The sequence below is a fragment of the Lepidochelys kempii genome, chromosome 11 (assembly GCF_965140265.1).
Source record: "Lepidochelys kempii isolate rLepKem1 chromosome 11, rLepKem1.hap2, whole genome shotgun sequence".
In the NCBI taxonomy this organism is placed as follows: domain Eukaryota; kingdom Metazoa; phylum Chordata; order Testudines; family Cheloniidae; genus Lepidochelys; species Lepidochelys kempii.
Window position 1 is genome coordinate 42,418,992 of NC_133266.1, and position 20,488 is coordinate 42,439,479.

The 20,488-nt window shown below is 39.0% G+C and overlaps 1 protein-coding gene across 4 annotated transcripts in view; it reads right to left on the reverse strand.

The window, feature by feature from the left end:
• Positions 1 to 20,488, reverse strand: part of CHN1 (chimerin 1) — a 161,848-nt gene that overhangs the window by 99,315 nt on the left and 42,045 nt on the right. For 3 of the 4 annotated variants that reach the window (XM_073305918.1, XM_073305919.1, XM_073305920.1), the window contains exons 3-6: positions 18,684 to 18,722; positions 14,040 to 14,095; positions 4,435 to 4,466; positions 3,118 to 3,231 (exon numbers count right to left, since the gene is read on the reverse strand). In XM_073305918.1, coding sequence (XP_073162019.1) covers positions 3,118 to 3,231; positions 4,435 to 4,466; positions 14,040 to 14,095; positions 18,684 to 18,722 — 241 coding nt within the window. Of the gene's footprint in view, positions 1 to 3,117; positions 3,232 to 3,876; positions 3,896 to 4,434; positions 4,467 to 14,039; positions 14,096 to 18,683; positions 18,723 to 20,488 lie in introns of those variants that run through there. The other variant, XM_073305921.1, reaches the window with a different exon arrangement.

Below are 20,488 nucleotides of genomic sequence, written 5' to 3' on the forward strand. Positions count from 1 at the left end.
TGTTACCCTGGGAAAAAATTACTCATTTTCAAATTAAATAAGCCACACCAAGAATCATCATGCAAGGTGCCCAGCAACATCAGCACCTGCTGGTCAAAGGCACTGTGTGTTTTGCCGGAGCAGGAACAAAATTCAGTGACAGAATCTCTCTCTCTTTAGATCAGCCATTCAAACAAGGCTTGCAACAGTTTGTTCAGTTTTGAATGTATTTTTATTACAGGGGAGTGGCTGGAAGGAGTCATTAGACCATGAAAAATAATAATACCGCTGTATTCACACATGTGAATCAATTTAAATGTCAATTCATGTTCCTATTAGAATCATATTACTGCAGAGAAAAATATCTTACTGCAGTCTATTTTTTAAAATGTAAATACAGTAATTTTTTCTAAGAAAACGCTTTCACCCCAGTGTATTATTCCAGGATATCAATATTTCAGCCATATGTCTATTTTTGTTGTATAACACGTTCATTAATTGCTATTGCTCTTCCAGATGTCTAGCATGTCCTAAAGATAAACATTTGCTGGATAAGTTTCTTTGTGAGACCTGTGGGCATTTACTGATATTTTAACATATTTTTTTCAGGTTGGTATCCTATATTTGCTCCAGAGGAACTGCAATTCATCAGTTGGACTTTTGTAGAGAACAGCAGTAGGTTACAAATTTTGGAAGCAAAGTGTCTCTCTGTTTCTTGCTAGAATGTTTAAAAATCTGATATCAGAAGACAGAATGTCTGGAGAACAGTTTTTGTGTGTCTTTGTTTTAAATACCCACTAACTGACTCACTAGTTAACATACCCAAATAACCCTTAAAATTCCTGCCTTTTGGAGGGGGACAATGCAAAAATGACTAACCAAAGACTCACAGTTTTTTGGGCCAGGAGTTTTTTTGTGATGTGATAACTCACATTTCACACTGTTTTCTACTGTGTGTATTATTTTATTCTTATGAGCTCACAAGAACATGGCTAGGCAGAGATTGCAATTCAAAAGTTTCCTGTTCTTTAGAGAGCAGGAGTCTCATCAACTTGGATCTATTATCAGTTTGTTTGCAAGAACAAAGATGACAAGGACAGGGAAGGATGGAGCAAACTGTACATTGTATGCTTGTGCTGTATGCGTGATTATGCACGGCAGCAAACAGCATTATTTGTTGGTTTGTCTCACTGAAGAGCAGAGATTATGAAATGGTTGCAGTTCTTGTTATAGAATTGTTATGCTAAAAAAACCACCCACAACATACAGTGGGACAGATTAAAAAAACAACAGAGGATCAAATTTTAGGACACTCTGCGTCTCTCAGTCCCTTTTAATATGTACGGTACTTGCAAGATGGACATGTCAGGTGTATCATCAGATTAGGGTGACCAGACATCCTAATTTTATAGGGACAGTCCCGATATTTGGGACTTTTTTTTTAATATGGGCTCCTATTACGCCTCAGACCGTCCCAATTTTTCACACTTGCTATCTGGTCACACTACATCAGATATACAGGTCAGAATTAGGGGGAAATCTTGTCTCCTTCTTTGTGGGTTTGGAGGGCTCTTTTTCAATAGTAATAGTGACATTTGGTGCCATGGAGTGACGGGAGCCAGGTTTGGAAAGACCATGTGGGAAATGCGTAACCTAGCTTTGTCAAGACTTCCTATACACTGTGTCTGTTTAGAGTGGTTGGAAGTAATGCAAGGGCAGAAACAGAGGCTCCATCGCTAAAAATATTCAGGTCTGGCTGGTGGGTCTCACCGACTTGCTCCCTATCTGACTGCCATTTTTGGGGTCAGGACAGCATGTTCCTCCAGGTCAGACTGGCAGACCATCTACCATCAATACAGCTGGTATCCAGGAAAATGTAAGCCCATAATCCATGCTGCTCTCTATTCCCCTCTGTGAAATATGGGATGCAGGATTCAACATAACGAAGGGGCTAATTCTGCAACCTTTCCTCACACTGCATAGCGCTTGCTCATCTGAGCAGTCCCATTGAGTAGTGCTTACTATCGGCCTCAATGTGAGTACAGTTTACAGTACTGGACCCAAAGCTACTAAAGAAGTAAAGGGAAAACACTTTACAGTACCGCACAGTGAAATTAATTAAAACTCAGATTTGTAAGATTTGTTTTTCTCTTATTAGCTTCAGAAGCCTTTCAGCTGTACAGTGATAATGAGAAAAACGATGTGTGACCACTGATATGGAAAAGCTGGTGCTGATATGGGAAAGCATATGCCTGCTTTTAATATGAGTAGTCTTACTGAAGGATTACTCGTGTGCTTAAAGTTAAGCATATGCTTAAATGTTTTCCTGGATCTGGTCTATACTCAGTTAAACTATGTAGAACTGAAGAGTCAATTCATTTCACATACTATCTCTGAGAACAATAAAATGACAAAGCTAAAAAACTGTAAAAGTCATTCTGTAACTATTTCAGTTAGGAAACAATCTGATTGAGTTTTCATAGCTGTATAGAGGTGGTGGCATGCATTCACACCCAGTTGGCACACAACTGTTCAAGGATAGACACTAGTTCACAGGCCAGATTAGACTGGCACACAGGCTGTATGAGTAGTTTCATGAGTCACTGGAGGACAACCAGCTACTCTCCTACAACAGGTCACCAATCTTGATCCTACTGGGATCCGGGAAGTAGGCGGGCGAAGCCCGTCCATTGCTAAAGGATTCCCCACAGCCTAAGAGGGAGATCCACAGGACCTGGATACCAAATAAATACAAAGTTGGGTTTAGTCACATGGGATCACAAAGGAACTATCTAATTCTTCTCCATCTCCATTTTCAATATCCAGATGTGGCGTCTATGGACACAACTGAAGGGCAATGGGAAAAGAGAGAAGGAGGGAAAATCTATAGTAAAATAAAACCAATCGGCCATAGACAGTTATCCCAGTATTTCAAACCCAAGACATTAATCTCACACTGAAAGATTTAAAGTACTTTGAAGATACTGAACAGTAACCCGGCCACAAAAATACAATGTCATTAAATGGTCACTATTACAAAAAATTCTCTAAAGGAATTAAATAATAGTTCATCTTAGCACCACAATGAGATAGTCACAAACATTCTATAACTTTTAAAATAAAATGGTAATTACCAACCTTAATGCCAAAGTGTAGGTTCCTGGTTGCCGTTGGCTTTCACGAATGAGATAACTTCCCTCTGCAACACTTAATAATTGGTCGGCTTCTTCTCTTGAGATCATACCATGGAATCTAACAAACAACACTCATTTTTATTAGCAATCAAAGCTGTTTCAAAACACACTGTTTTTCAATCTTAGACCACACCTTTGTTTGTTTTTAAGGAAAAAGAAAAACAAAAAACAAAAACCCATGGCTTTTTAAAACAAGCTTCCATAAAAACTACAGTAATTAGCAGGAACCTATTCATTATGTTAATTTCTCTCTCTGCTTGGCATTTGGCCAGCATGATTATTTGCGGCTGGTAGGCTTTAGCCGTCAAAATCACTTAACGGACAGCATGGGAAGAACACTCTTTCTTTACAGAACAAGTGCATTCTTTTCATAATATGGATATCTTACATTAGTTTAATAGACGAGTGTCCATGTCACCCATTAGCTTAATATTCTATGCTAGGGGTACTCACACTTTCCAATACAGAGGGACAGTTTGCTAGTTTGCCAGGGGCTCAAGTGATCCATTTAATCTGACTAATAATCTGCATAAGAAAGTGCACAATTTACATACACTGATACCAAAATAAACACAAACATACAATATTTTTGCTTAATGCAGTGAAATGGAGGACAGGGAAATACAAATGATAATGTGAATTTTTAATAGCATTTGGCATTTCAAATGGCCCCAAAGAGAGTTTTACACACACACACACTCACACTCATTGCAGCACCTCCATCTTTGGGGTGGAAACAGCCAACCACCCCTGTGAAGCACAGCAGCACTCTACTTTCCCAGATAATGCAGAACTGAAGAATACCGTATCCATCTGACACTGCAGGGGTGATGTGAGGTGGGCAAAATGCCATACCCAAATTAGAGTTTGCAGGGAAGCAAGAGTAGTGTGATTAAGTGGAGCAAAGTTCCTTGCTGCACATGCCCAACAAGCAGACTGGCAGAAACAGGACAGAGCAGAATTTCACAGTGATCACTCAAGATGTACACATCAAAATGTAATGCGTGACCTTGACAAGGTTCCACATACAGTATGCTGAACAGCCAAGAGGGTAGGCTACTGCAGAGTCACCACTTTGCAAGGCAAAATGACCTGCAAATTAAAACCATTAGCACAGCTAGCCCCACATTCCTGTGGTGTTAAACACAGAGAGGAGATGAAAAGGCCATGGGGTACACTTGCAGCACCTTTACTCAACACTGAACATGAGCTGACACCCACTCACATTAGACTCAGTGATTCACAGCAGCACATTACTTACTCTCTTCCATAATATTTGGGTCTGTTCTCTACCTATTGAAAAAACAAACAACATTTTAAATATTTTACTTGCAGAAGAAACGCCACATAATGAACACCTTGTATAAAACAACTTTTTAAAAAATAGGAGAGAACATATGGTGTATCTGAAGGGAAAGGACAAGAATCACTCAGTACTACATTACTTTTCCAGTGGGTACAGCGTAAGAAGACACATTGAAAGGTCCAACACTACACTCTGAAACAATCTAAACACAACCTGAGGAAACACCCTATTTAAATGCTGAAATGGAGAGTCTCTTGAAACCACGTGCATGCTGGTGCTTTTCTAAGCCACATAAGTAACTTTGTCCAACTACTTTATGCCCAAATTGCAAATTTTAAAAAAATGATACATGCCATTTTTTCTTGGCATTAGTGCGTGTGATAATCTAGAAACACATTTTTTAAAAATCTTCAATTTACAAGTCATCTTGCTCTTCTAAAGTTTCTTCAAGTGTTGCGTGCACTGTTAAACCACTGCCGTATTTCACCTGAGAGGTGGCTACATTTCAGTGGTAAGTGAAATGTTATTATACAAGTCTTGCATATCTTGTGCACCCAAAACTTTCATATTTGTGTATTACAATAGCACCTAGAGGCCCCACCAATATGAAGACCCTTTTGGACTAGTTGCTGTACAAGCATATAGTACGAGACAGTCTCTGCCCCAAACAGTTGACAATCTGAACGTGCATCCCAATGCAGTGCCTTAACCCCAAGACCATCATTCCTCTGACTATAGAACTGGGAAATCCTTTGGGCTTAGAATTCAACAGTTATGCAACCTTAACCAGAGCAGTCACTGATGATCCAGCTATAATCAAGCACAAAATATTCACAGTATATTTCTGCTTCAGTTTCATCCCCACATCTTTTCAGGGAAATGTCAAGCAAACTAAAATAAATATTTCACCCTTGTCGTTGAGATGCCATTTAAATGGCATCTTTAAATGTCTGAGATGTCAAATATTAAATATGATGCAGAGTCTAGCAACAATAATACTTCCACAGTCACAGGAAATAAAGAGCTATTCTGATGGTTGATCAGTTTAGAAAATCAGTGTTCATTATTGAAGTGATCAATAATGTTTTAAAGTGTGCACTTTATAATCATTGGTGCATATATATTAATTTAGATGTAGAATACAGCTTATAATGGAAGAAACAAGAGTTGACTTATGTAACCACAGTCTTGCGACTTGCTTTATACCTCTGACTAGATTACAACAGAAAGCCTGTATTACTAGAGAAGCAAAATTAGGACTCTATTCTGCAAAGAAATGCTTGACTTTAATCATGCAAGTAGCCCCCTTGATCTGAGTTGGACTACTCACATGCCTAAAGGCAAACACATGCATAAAACTTTGTAGGATGAGGTACTAATTTCCCTCCTCCTGCCAGGCAAACCACTTCATTTTATACTTTCGGAGCAATATGAAAGTAGAGAAGATGAAAGCATTAAACACACACACACACAGAAATACTGTGCATAAAAACTCTGTATAAGTACCTTAAAAAAATTTAGATACCTGTCATGGGATTAATGGCCAACATGGCACTCCAAGAAAATATCCAAATCACAATAAAATCTGAGTGTGCAAACAAGATGAGAATGTGAAGTGGCAGAAGATTAGTGCAAACTGTCAAAGCAAAACTCAGCTAGAGAGTAACTACAGGCACTCAGACTGGGTGTGGGACTTTACTTTGCTGGATGATAAATTAAAAGGACAAATTACCACTGCTCTGAACCTGGGCCTGGCTGCCCTCACTTCAAAACTGTTCCATCCACTTTTCTTCATTTAGGCTGTAAGCTCTTTGGACAGGGGCTACCTTTCACTGAGTAAAAAGAAAAGGAGTACTTGTGGCACCCTAGAGACTAACCAGTTTATTTGAGCACAAGCTTGTGCTCAAATAAATTGGTTAGTCTCTAGGGTGCCACAAGTACTCCTTTTCTTTTTGCGAATACAGACTAATGCGGCTGCTACTCTGAAATCTTTCACTGAGTGTTTGTACAGCATCTAGCACAATGGGAACCCATTCAGGACTGGAGATAAACTGAGCCCACCTAATTTACATGCCTGTTTCTTTATAACCTCCCATGTTGTCTCATTACCCCATCCTATTGTATTGGTTTTTTGTTGTTTATTTTGAATGTATTCAGTTAGGGCCTGACCCAACTCCCACTGAAATCAATGGGAGTCTTTCCATTGACTTTAGCAGCAGCTGGATTGTGCCTTTGGAATAGAGTTGATTTGTATGTATTACTGTACTATTGTAGGCCAAGTATATAATGCAGGTCAGGAAATTATATGCCTCTTATTTTCTGCAATGTTTACTATGAGTATTATCATAAAGGTTTCCCCACAGGCATATCTCTTTAGTCAGCACGTAGCATTTTTCATAATTTAGTTGATATTGCCATTAAGTGCATCAGAACTGGCAGCACTGTTTGACCTTGCCATGATCTTTTGCAAAGTTTCTTTTGATACCACAAAGTTCCTGAAACACTATTTCTTTGAGTCACCATGTATGTCATCCTGGTCAATACAGATCCGTGGATAGCTAAAGTTAGCTGACAAAGTAACTATACAGATTTGGTAAGTTTAACCCTCCTTTTTGCTCTCCACGATGGAGTTTCATGATGCTTATTCTCACTCTTCTCAACCCTCATGTAAAGGAGCAAAATCATGCCTTCCAAGATTGGAGCCACTTACTTTCTGAGATGAAATATGGATATTGCCATAATAAAATGAAGCAGCTGAAGGAGAAGGATCATTTTAATTAAATCTATTCTTGCTAGAAAGGTCAGTCCAACTGTGCCCCATCTCCGCATAATGTCTTTTGCTTTTTGCAGTATTTCTGGGCCACTTAATTGAAAATTTTATTTAACATGAGGCATAAGATGTGTCCCCCACGACTTCATTTTTTCTTGCATCCAAGTAAATGTCAGTGCTAAATTTCCTTGAGTTTCAGAAATTTTTCAGAGTAGTTTGTAAATTGCCTTATCATTTCAATAATCATAGCAATGGTTTGTACAGGGTTCATAAAAGTTGATTCTTGTATTAGCAAAGACTTTTTATGTCAGTTCTATATCTAGGCAAAAAATTTTGGCCAGCATTTTTTTCCTCCGAAAAATGCAGCTTTGGGAAGACTGAAACATTCTGCAAATACGTGTCGATTTTGACAATTTGTTTTAGTCAAAAATGAAAAAAAGAGAAAACTTCAGAAATGTTTAAATGAATCATATAATAAAAAAGAAACATTTCAGTGTCTTGGGCTACATCAGCAAGAGTATTTTGGCACGATGCATAAGAATGAGGTGGGATGGGGATGCTCTGGAGCAGGGACTTGAACCAAGGTCTCCCACATCTTAGGTGAGTGTCCTGGGTGATGGAGTATGCTGGGGATGGGGGTCTCTCAATGTCTTCTGTTGAAGCTGTCCCACTTTGTAAAAATAATTAAATATTCACTGAAGCAGGGACTGGAATCCAGGTGTCCCCTGCCGAGGTGAGTGTCCTAACCACCATGCTACAGGGGATTCTGGGATGGAGGTCTCTCAGTTTCTGCTATTGAAGCTGTTCCACTTTCTATAAAATACTTGAATAGTCATTGGGCCAGAAAGAGAATGTGGGAATGACATGATAGGTTCGAAACGCCTTTTTCAATGTGCTGGAAATTCTGGACTTTTTTTTCCCCCGTTTGACCCAAACAGAATTTATTTTATTTTTTGGAACTGCCAGTGAACTGAAAAATCAGTTATTCTCACAGTTCTAATTAGTACTTTTTTTTTTTTAAAGTCAGCATTTACCCACAGTTACTACTCTGTGGTATGAGAGATAGCACACTTTCCCTGTACTTAGAATGGAAAATAACAGTGGTACCCATGTGGTATTTGTTGTCAACTATTATTATTATTTGTACTGTAGTAGAGCCCAGAGAGCCCAGGAAGGATTTAGGCCCCATTGTTCTAGGCACTGTAACACACAAGTCACTATGGTCCTGCTCTGGTTTTGTTTCTATATTTTCCCCTAAACTATGGTGTGTGGCTAATAAAACTGAAGTGGGTGAATAGATAAATGGTGTAGACCTGGCATGCGCCTCACACTTGACCGTAAATAAATAAATTTGTTAGTCTCTAAGGTGCCACAAGGACTCCTTGTTCTTTTTGCTGATACAGACTAACACGGCTACCATTCTGACACTTGACTGTGTCATTCTGAAATGTCCTCAGTGCCTTGGGAAGTCACCTAGGGTGAAGCTCATTCATATGAACTCATCTTGAAGATTAAATTTAACAACTTACATTAAATACCGCCATTCAGTGTGATCAAATGCTTCTTAGCTACCCATAGAGGCTGCTTTGACAAGGGTATTTAGATATGCTGCTCAGTCAGGCTTGTTAGCCATTAGCACGAGATTAGGATGGAGTCTTATTATGAGGCGAAAAAGGGCAGTAATTTTAATTAACTCAATCATTTGGCTGGCTTGATATCCTTTCACATATGATTATTTTAAATTCATTGTGAGGTGCCCTGCTGTGACAGCAAGGGGCACCCTGAAGACGGATTCTAACTATACATATATATTCATGGGCACACACGTGCATGCACACACAGCCCAGAGAGGCAACCACAATATGCTTTGGACAATGCACCGACATTTCATATTATAATCACAGTATGAATCTGATGTAGAATTCAAAGATCCTTAAGTATTTACAGCACTAACTCACAATGCTATTTTCACTCAAAATGCTATAGTGTTAACTGCCTCAGCTGTGCTGCATCATCACATAACCAAAAAACCAAGGGCTGATTCTCCAGTCCTTTATCCTGACATTACCCATTGACCTCAGCAGAGTTAGAGTGGATAGTTGGAGTATTTTAGTACCATTTTCAAGTTACTGGGTTATTTGCTGGTAATGTCTCTCTACATTATCTCTTGTAGCAGCATGTGCCTTTGCACCTTGAATAAACATTATTACTCTGTTACTCTGAAACCTGTCATTATTTATGGTGTGATTTCCAATTACTCTTTGGCAAGTACCTTTTTCTTTAATCATCCTGCTTATTTCAACAAGAGGAATAACATAATTAATACCATACCAAATTACATATTACTCCCTCCCCCTAATCTCTGATGTTCTTTGGACTAGGATTCTCTTCCTAATATTCATAAAATTACTTATACAACAGAACTATTCAATTACTTAGAAGATTCTGCTCCCCGCTCCCTCACTCATGGCTGCTAATAGAAACCCAGCTGAGAAAGAGCAGATCAAAGCTCAGCACTAGCAGGAGGAGCTTAGACCACAGAAAAAGGATAAACACGTTTCTACTCACTGAATATATTTTCACTTCAGCTGTGGCTCAGCTGCACAGTATGTTCAGTACTTGTAATGAAAAACATTGTTATGGGCGTTTCAGAGTAGCAGCCATGTTAGTCTGTATTTGCAAAAAGAAAAGGAGTACTTGTGGCACCCTAGAGACTAAAAAATTTATTTGAGCATAAGCTTTCGTGAGCTACAGCTCACTTCATCCAATGAAGTACTCCTTTTCTTTTTGTGAATACAGACTAACACGGCTGCTACTCTGAAACCTTGTGTTATGAATGTTCACAAGTGATTGTACAAACACTCATCTCTGTTGAGTCTGACAGACTTTACAAGTACAGGATTAAACCCGGAGACTTTTCTAGATACTATATAGTAAACAGACTCCAAGGAGAGACTGCTGAATTGGAATTAATTTGCAAACTGGATACAATTAACTTAGGCTTGACTAAAGACTGGGAGTGGATGTGTCATTACAGAAAGTAAAACTCTCTCCCCTTGTTTATTTCCCCTCCTACTGCTCTTGTAAACTACTGGAAATGGCCCACCTTGATTATCACTACAAAAGGGTCCCGCCCCCAGCCCCGCTCTCCTGCTGGTAATAGCTCACCTTTCCTGATCACTCTTGTTACAGTCTGTATGGTAACTCCCATTGTTTCATGTTCTCTGTGTACATAAAATCTCTCTTTTCCACTTCACCATCCGATGAAGTGAGCTATAGCTCACAAAAGCTTATGCTCTAATAAATTTGTTAGTCTCTAAGGTGCCAAAAGTAGTCCTTTTCTTTTTACAGATACAGACTAACACGGCTGCTACTCTGAAACCTATAGTAAACCTACATACCCTCTAGAACTTGCATCAGTAATTCAAGGTTAGAACTGCTCAGTTCCAGCCTATTTCTTCCTAAAATAACCACGAATTGCAATTTGCCACCTGTACAATAACTTATAAAATGTTAAAACTAATGTGTAAACTCAATGATACTGCAACGATATACATACATCTTGGGATGAGAAAATTAAGTAAAGGTAAATTGTAACTGAAGTGGCAGCATCCGGATGCCTGAAGATCCCCCCAGTATGAATTGGCCTGATCTTGTCCGATTTTAAAAATAATGCAAGTATGGATCTGATTAGAATTTGAATGAATGACCAGCTGGTGTTCTAGGCTTGTTCTACTACTGCAATTGAAACAGATGCCAAAATGTTTATCTATAGTATATGACTTAATATCTTTTATATCTTGCCTTGGCAGTCTAGTGGTATTGCTAATATGATAAAGGAGATCTTTGCATGACTCCTGCTCATGATCTCTCATTTCCCAGGGCATTAATCGTTAACAGAAACACCAGCCTGCAGCCAAATTGGCATGTGCTGTGCTCCTGAGAGATCTATTAGGCTAGAGCTCCTCTGTATTATTATAGGTAACACTCCACTATGGGGAAAAAAGTCCATGAAGCATACATGTTGTGCACCAAACTGCAGTCATTATTTTATTTTCTATAAGGCCTCTTCATGCAGTTCCAGCTGCACTATTCCTGCATACTTCGTATTTCTCTGTTTATTTAAGAAGGGAAGTTTATCCTGAAAGCTACACATATCAATAGTAAAGTTGAGACGCTGACTACACAAAAATTAGGACATGTATAGTTCAGGTTCCCATACTGTCTAGGTACCTGAGTGGCACCCATTATCATAGTATCCATATGCATTACAATACGGTCTTTCGTTACACCAACAGACAATGCCGGGCAATGTCAGATACAGCTCATCAAAATAAATAAATGTAACAGTCTACACTATTAGCCTGCCAAGAGTGCTTTATAGTCTTAAAATGTATATACACTGGATGCATTTCACCCACCACTGAAACACAGGAACCTTTGGGGAGGAAAGCAGCAGTTATTTCTTGACACCTACCAACAGTACACAACAGTTTAGGGCAGTGTAACGGTGCAGAACCACCGCCGCGGTACCTCTTACTAGTTGTGCTAGGAATTAGCTCTCTTGGACCACCAGGGCACCTTTTACTAGCGATGTCTTGCTCGTCATCCCTTCCACTTCCTCCACCGTCTCCACCATCTGAACCCGCGGTGCTCCCGGACCGCGGTGTCCTCCGACTGTGCCCCAACCTGCTGTCTCCCCACTTTCGGGGGACAGGCAGTCCTCAGTCCTTCCGCTAGCCACAGCAGCCAACTAAAGTTTCTAGTCCAGCCCCTGACTTCAGGTGCAAACTGCAGTCTGAATTTAGGCCACTCTCCTCATTGGCAAGTATGGGTAAAGAGCGGGAGGGACCCAGGCCTGCCTGCTATTCTGGGTCCTGGCCCAGGGACCCTATAGCTGGCAGCCACTTACTGCCCCTCCTCCTATTCCTGCTGCCTACTTTCCCTGGGCCACTTCCCCTGTAGCCCTAGCACCTTCTCTGCCCTGCTTCAGGGCCTCAGTCTGGCCATGGTCGGCCAAGAGCTCCCCTAATGCTCCGTTATTCTGCCCAGCACTGTAATATCTATGGTGCTCCTCAGCAGACAGTTCTTTCCCTTTGTCCTCCAAGAAGAGACTGCCTTTGCTCTGTTGAGCAGCCCTTTATATATGGGCTGCTCCAGTAAGCCTTCTCTTGATTGGCTCTCCCAATGAGCCATTTCCTGATTGGCTGGGTTCTGCGCAGCCACCCCACCACAGGCAGGGAGTAAAAAAGCACCATACCCAAATGAATGTGTGTCATTTTGAGTGATATCACAAAAAAATCCTATTGTGTTGAATACATGAAAGGAAAAATAGAAAGGTTGAGTGGAAATAAAAACTGTGAATGTAATTATTTCTGTGTGATTAAAATCTCAACTTCAATATTAATGTGTAAGCTTTCTGTACAGAAACAATAACAGCTTAGATGTTGTTTCCTTATTAGCAAACTCATTAACAGCACAAAACATTTTTTAAAACTAATTTTTCTTGCTGAGACACGTTCCATTAAAAAATTAGTCTGTCACGCTTGATCAAGATATAGCTACATGAAAGAGCGATCAACTATAGCTAAACATCTATTGCAAAAATGCAAACCTGCCAGGTTAATCATGGAAGATGAGGGTGTTTCCATTAAAATGAAGCATTTGACTCCCCTTAAATCTCTATTTTTTATCCTAGAACTTGACAGACTATTTGGAAGAACTGCAGTTGGGCATTTGAAAGAGAGTACAGAGAAATCCCTGTTTAAGTCAGTAAAGCAATCCTCTTTGTGATCTAAGCTATAAGCTATTAATGCCCCTGACAGTACTATGCTCCATTATATTTAATGCTATGTCAATATGACAAACACATTCCAGAGATTAATTTCCTCTCTCTTGTTGCATGATAAAACTGTTGCAATTAAATCTGAACAATTCAATAACTTGCAATGGTTTAGTATGAGCAGTGTTTTGTAATATCATTTAATGAATCAAACCCAACATTTCAGCATTCTTAAAATTGACACTGATGTTTCCCAAGTTCCTAGATGTAGCAATGGGATAGAGTTACGCATAAAAACTTACTGACATGATGTTCAATATCCATTAAAACACTCCTATATTTTAATCTACAATTTCAAAACAGTTACGAAAGAATGCTAGTCTTGTTAAACAGCATTAAAGGGACAGTATCACTTTAGGTCCTGATCCTACAATCTGAGCTATATGAGCTGACCCTCTGCACTGATGGGTATTCCCTATGCTTCAATAGGATTCCACAACTGAAGCACCAGGGCCCACACTTTCTGTCTGTTTTAGCTACTATTGCCAGTAATGCTTCTGGTGACTATTACTGAAAGATTGGGAGGAGAGGAGGAATTCACTGTTCTTTCACTGTATTTATTATGTGCATTTAATAATGTAGGGACAGTCCTGGTATTTGCCCTGTACAGTCAGTTTCCCCTGTTTGTGGGCATCTTTCACACAAAAGAGGGGACAGAGAAATGTTTTATAAAAATAGAAAAGTGTAACTGTAAATAAAAATTGCTAAAGTAACCAGGTCTTTGCAGAGGGCAGATGTGGTACCTGAAAATCTTTTTAACTCTTATTTTAAATTAACCAGATTTCCAGTTGATGGTGCCCCTTTAACTTCAGCAAAAGCAATATATTCAAGTTGCCCTCTACATAATACTTCCATGTCTCCCATGTAGTAGTTGTTCAGAATGTAGCGTGTGTGGATGGATCTGGAGTTTGTGGACAATGTAAAGCTTTGGATCATTATAATACCCACCTCAAAAGTGCAGGTAATCCTTCTAGGATGGGTAGCTTCCTGTTGCAACTGATACACTGAGAGAAGGCAGAAGTTAAATATATTTCAGTTTTCTGCTAAACACAGAATTGTTTGTGTTAAATTATGCATTTTATAACATTAAATTTTGATTAAAAAAAATACTCACTGCAAGATTTTGTGCAGAGGGATACATAAGCCAAGATATTATAATTGATTCACAATGAATCAGAAACCACTCGCTATTAGAATTCATTTAACTAACTAATTACTATGTAATAACTGGGCAAGGTGGGAAAAAAGCTAGACTTAGGCAGAAAATAACAGAAGTTATGATCAATGCAAACTTCATTTCACAATACATCAAAAACATGTTGGTTCTACAACTCTGGTCTTCAGCAAGAGGATTCACAGTCAGTGCTGTAAGGCACTGACCACCTCCTGCAAGGGGCTGCTCACCTTCAACTCCCATTGATTTCACTTGGGACTGAAGCTCTTCAGGACCTTGAAGAAGAAACTCAGAGCTTTGTAGAATCAGGCCCTCTGTCTTTATGATTGTTCACTAACCTTTCTGAGCAAACAAAATGTCGTTTATGTCTGTGAACCTATGGTCATTCAGTGGGCAGTTTCCCATAGTCAAGGCCTACAATGTAACCTATTTTAAAATGGGTACAAATACCAAAATATCTATTTTTGTTATCCTTTAAAAATTGAACCTCACCAAGACCAAGGCATTTTAAAAAGTAAGTTGTAAATTTATGATAGTAACATGCTACTGTGCTATAAAGGAGGGACATTCAGCTCCTCCTTCTAAAGTAGTGTGATTTGGCAAATCACCTTAAAAATGAGGCTGTTGATACTTATTTTATCATTACAAAAATTTTGATCTGATTAGATTTCTTTCTGAAATAGACATTGAGAGATGTAATCCCTTAAAATTAAATTAATTTTCAAACAATATTACCCGCAAAGGACTCTGATAACATGTGCTGTCACTTCTTTCATGTAACAAGAACATAAATTAGTTTATCTAATGAGATTTTATTTTATTATGCTTGGCATTTGACCATAACTATTTTTCTGACACTCATACTTCGTTAAAATGCTAAGAAAATAAGAATCACAATGGAGAAAATGGCTAAGTGTTAGATGACAAATAAATATTCACACTAGAGATCCTTATTCCAAAGGGGGGAAAGGGAGGAGCAACGTTTTTATCTTGATTTCATTAAAAAAAACTATTTCATCACTTTTAAAAAACTGTTTTGCAGAGATATTAAAGGTGATGTTTGCAAGTGATGAAAAAACAGCAAAATAATGTAAAATTAGCAACTTTCATTGGAAGTACAGCATGAACATTTATTTTCCTCAGGATGGACTACTCCCAGTTTCCACTATAAAAATAATATTTTATGCCACAAATGAAGAAATTATTCCCTGATCCAAATCTGATACTTGTGGAGAACTAGCTCAGATTTTATATGAAAAAATTCAGAGCAAGAGAATGGATAATTTTAGATTTGAAAATGTGATGATGGATAGTCACAAGTGACAGGCTCCGTAGAGCCCTAAAAAATTCAAGGTAATCATTTCTTGCCTCACATCAACATTAGAAAGATTTTCTGAAGATGACCTTCCAAGACTGTGCCTTTTATTCTTTGCAGGTCAGGAACACACTATGTGGTCTGTCAAGTTATAAAATGTGCTCTCTATCCTTTTCCTATAACTGCTGCATGAGAACCAAGCTATCAGCTGCTGTTTCCTTGCCGCTACTATTCCTAGTGAACTCGAATAAGACATTTCTATTCATTCATTGAGACAGCAACACAAGCAAATAATATGACTGTGTGCACTTACTTCTAATTACGGAAACTTATGAAAAACATAAGTTGCATTTACAAATGATGTGCGTTGCTTTAGCTACTGGGATAGCTGCCAACGAGGCTTTGGTGTTGTAAAGGTTGGACACCTCATTATAGATGAGGGCGTAAAATAAAATGAACGAAAAGGCAGAGTTCATTGAGTTCACAGAAGGTACAGTACTGTGATTTATTATTAATATTTGCAACTGAAAGCAAAACATACAAAACTTGGTGACAAACACTAGGTGAACAGCTGTTATGATTAATGATGTTTAATATAAAAGCTACAATGTACTCCAATTTTATTCTTTAACCATCATCTACAAGGCAAAAGCTTGCTTCAAGTCACTTTATGTGGAAGTGCCTTTATTTTAAGTGACTGGCTTGACATATGGCAAGCCACTAATGTAATAAGTTATGATTCAAAGCCACACACAGAGATTGCTTCTAGGTTCACATGCAGACTGAGGTTCCAACCACCACAATTATGTGACAGCAGTTGAATGGGTTGGAGATTGTTACTCATGTTCAGTTCCTTCACATTAAACTATCTAAAGAGAAGATCAAAGACAGCTGGGAGAAAATCTTTAGCATTTTTCCCTATCCTTGCTGCTTATTTTTCATTCATTTCAATTAATTTAAAATAAGTTTTAAAAGGTTCTGAAGTTGCTAACATTTTAAGGCTTATGCAGTGTTGTCAACCCTCTTGAATTTCTCATGAGTCTCACAATATTAGATGTTTTAGTTAAAGGCTCAGCGTCTGGAAACTAGAGATTATACAAGAATCTCAGCTTTTGGGATTTTTTAAAAAAATCTAAGTTTCTAGTCTTCATGGCAACAGAGAAAAGCTTGAAACTATTACTTGAGTTCATCTTAAATGCTCAGAAACCAGATGGCAAGTAAAAAAAACCCAACACTAATGTTTTGGGGGTTTTGAGGCACGACTCATGATTTTTGAATGTTTGGGGTTGGCAATGCTGTCTACAAAGTAAGTGCCTGTTGTAACAGAAACATCCAATATCTGCAGGACTCATGGAAACTGAAAGTGAATGTTTCAGAAAAGATGGAAGTTCTGTGCATTTAGACCTAGAATATATACTGTAGAGCAGTGGTTCTCAAACTATTGTACTGGTGACCCCTTTCACATAGCAAGTCTCCGAGTACGATCCCCCTCATAAATTAAAACACTTGTTTATATATTTAACACAATTACAAATGCTGGAGGGTTTGGGGTTGAGGCTGACAGCTCGTGCCCCCCATGTAATAACCTTGCGATCCCCTGAGGGGTCCCAACCCCCAGTTTGAGAACCTCTGCTGTAGAGAATAATCCTGCATTATCAAAGTCATTAACTAAATGATTCAAAAGGTCTTTTCTTCCTCTCATCTCTATTATATATTTTCAGTTGATAAGAACTATTTTAATCCAGTGTCTATAAACTTTAGTAACATCTTACACTTCAAAAATAATAAATTTTTTTGTCAAAGGTTTAACACAAACTTAAAACCTTAAACTCAGTAGAACAGATTCTATGATGTGCAGTAATTTTGAAATAAATGCATTCTTTTGGACGCTGGATCATAAGTCCCAATTTACACAGGTGAATACTTTCATTATGTTAAGTGCTGCTTTAATGTGTCTTTGGTAGTGCTGTTGCTAGCCCGTTTGGGGCCCAAAGCAGGAATAGTTTGTGGGGGGCCCTACACATACAACACATACTAATAATTAATAGGGAGTCCCTTGAGGTGCTTGGGGCACTAGGCAATTGCTTAGTCTGCTTATGCCTCGTGCTGGCTCTAGTCTTTGGACATGGTCTCAGAAGGACATCTAGCCTCAAAAATATGTCAGAAAATGTAGAGTTAGAGGCATTTTAAAAGTAGTTGTGTAGCCACACACTCACTCTGAAAATCTGCTGTTAAATAAAGGGTGATTCTTTCTGCCAATCCTTCACAGCTTCACCAAGCCCAGTGCCTCCCCCTTATGCATACAGGCAAGGAAGCAGAAGTTACAGGTGGGGCATCCTAACAGCAGTTTCACTTTTCCTTTTCCAGTGCATCACTTCTTGTGTTCATTCATCTCAGTCTCTTTCAGCCTCAGTTACAATGTGTGTAGAAAGGTAATTCTGTTTCATGGAGGATTTAGATATTTCTAAATCTGGTTTCATTTTGATTAGGAACGAAACCCAAAAACTTTGAAACTGTCCTTGAAAGGGAGGGAATGGACCCTTGGCTCTGGGGCAGGCAGCCTGATGGGTTGCCCTGAAGCTGCAGACCCAGGAAGCTCTGAAGTTCTTGTCCCAGAGCTGTCTGCATGGCTGGATTCCATCAGAACATTGGTGAAATGTCCTGATTTCGCTGAATCGGCAAATTCAGAACAAACTTTTTCAGCTAGTTCTAGTCTCAACTCCAGTGGTGCATGTGGTTAAGGCGCCTTAAAATGTTCCCATGTGATATCAGGCTTTTACATGCAAGAATCCAGGTCACTAACGCCCTAAGGAACTACGCCAGCAGGCCATACCTGTGCAAGTAGTCTCATTGACATTAATGGGAACACTCATGTGAACAAGGTTTACAAAATCCAACCCCAGGGACTGTACAGCTGCACTTGGCCTTTGGTATCAAGGAGTGCAAGTGTCTCCAAATGACAACATTCCCTGCTATTCTTCATATTAATGCACAATGTTTCTTGAGCTTATATCTCGATAAACATATTTCAATTGTTGTAAAAGCACTAGAAATGAAAGGTTTTTGTATCAACATTTTTAAAAAAATCTGTTTGAATACTTACAGTAAGATTTCCAAACAGGTGGTCGGTATTCATCAGTATCTGAAAGAATAATGACACTTATCTAAATACACTATTAAAAACAAGGTAAACGCATTCCAGCAGAAGCATTAATAAATTCAGCAAGATAACTGTACAAAAAACTAGCTGCAGTATATTTTAATACTATTGGCATTTTAAAAACTACAAAAAGGGAGGTATAAAAAATGAATGCAAGTACAAAGACTCTTCTCTTCTTTATTTAGAAATCTGTAAAGGTATTTTTCAAAACAAGATGGAAGAAGAGCAATAGAATACCACTTGGCAAGATGGCCAATTTACATAGAACCCTAATGCTACTATAAATAGAAGAACAAAATTGGGAAGAAAAAGCACAATGCTTTCTTTAAATATGCTTTTTTAAAAAAAGTTTATATTAGAAAATAATATTTCCTTAAAGATATTTAACTTAAGATCAGATCAATCAACTTTCATTCCAACTATTAATGACCCAGTCCTTCTCTGAAGTGTTTTGGAATTGCGTGTATCCCTTTCCATAGTTTGTGAGCTCTCTAGTAGAGTTTACTGTATTCTGTGTTTGTTTTAGAAGACGGTGTCTCAAGAGGGCGCAAAAACTATGTAAAGGGATACTACACATTCTTCCACTGAAATCAGAGGCCAAACTCCTATAGACGTCAATGCTAGCAGAATCAGGCCCTAAATTTGTGAAAGCAAGAGAACTGTAAGGTATCAATCTGTATAAGAAGCAATGTTGTAACTTTATTCTACTGAGATCGCTCTTCTTTTTCAAATCTTCTAATTACATTGATCTCAGCTAATCCATGATTTGCAATCTGATACACTTCACAGCATATAAGTAATATTGAAGAAGTTGCAAAAAACTTGCATTCCTTTTATACTGAGTACAAGCTCCAGATAGGAAAATTATCAGATGCTGTAATGATACCACATGAGCTTGTCTGCAAATGGAAATCTTGCAAACCTCAAACTTTAGTTCTTGTCGTGTACTTTGGAGTTTGTCATAAAAATAAATTGGTTTTCTAGGTTCTGTCTGTCTTGTGACTTGCTGACAGCTTACCAGATGTTTTAAGTTACAATGTTCTGTGAAAAAATAGGGCTAGATTCTGGCCCTCATTGCAGCCACTTTGTGCCAGTCCTCTACTCCAGTGGTTCCCAAACTTGTTCCGCTGCTTGTGCAGCGAAAGCCCCTGGTGGGCTGGGCCGGTTTGTTTACCTGCTGCATCCACAGGTTCAGCCGATCACGGCTCCCAGTGGCCGCGGTTCGCTGCTCCAGGCCAATGGGAGCTGCTGGAAGCAGCGCGGGTTGAAGGACGTACTGACCGCCGCTTCCAGCAGCTCCCATTGGCCTGGAGCAGCGAACCGCAGCCACTGGGAGCCGCTATCGGCCAAACCTGCAGATGTGGCAGGTAAACAAACCGGCCCAGCCCGCCAGGGGCTTTCAATACACAAGTGGCGGAACAAGTCTGGGAACCACTGCTCTACTCCTATCAGGTACCCCCTAACTTTGGTTTTGATCCCATGAGCTACTGATCCTACAAGATGATGAGCTACCTCACCTCCCATTGCAGTTGATTGGAGTCAGTGGCACTCTGCATGTTGCAGGATCTATGAAACACAACCACACTTGAGTGTAGATGGCAGTGTGTTCTGCTACACCAGAACCTTTGGTAGGCAAATATCCGCTGGCACTGATGCTGTCTGATGCCTCAAACATACCCACTTAACTTCTGACTATCATCAGAAGATGTTTGTTTAAAAGATGTGTGCTTGTTCAAACAGAAGTTAAT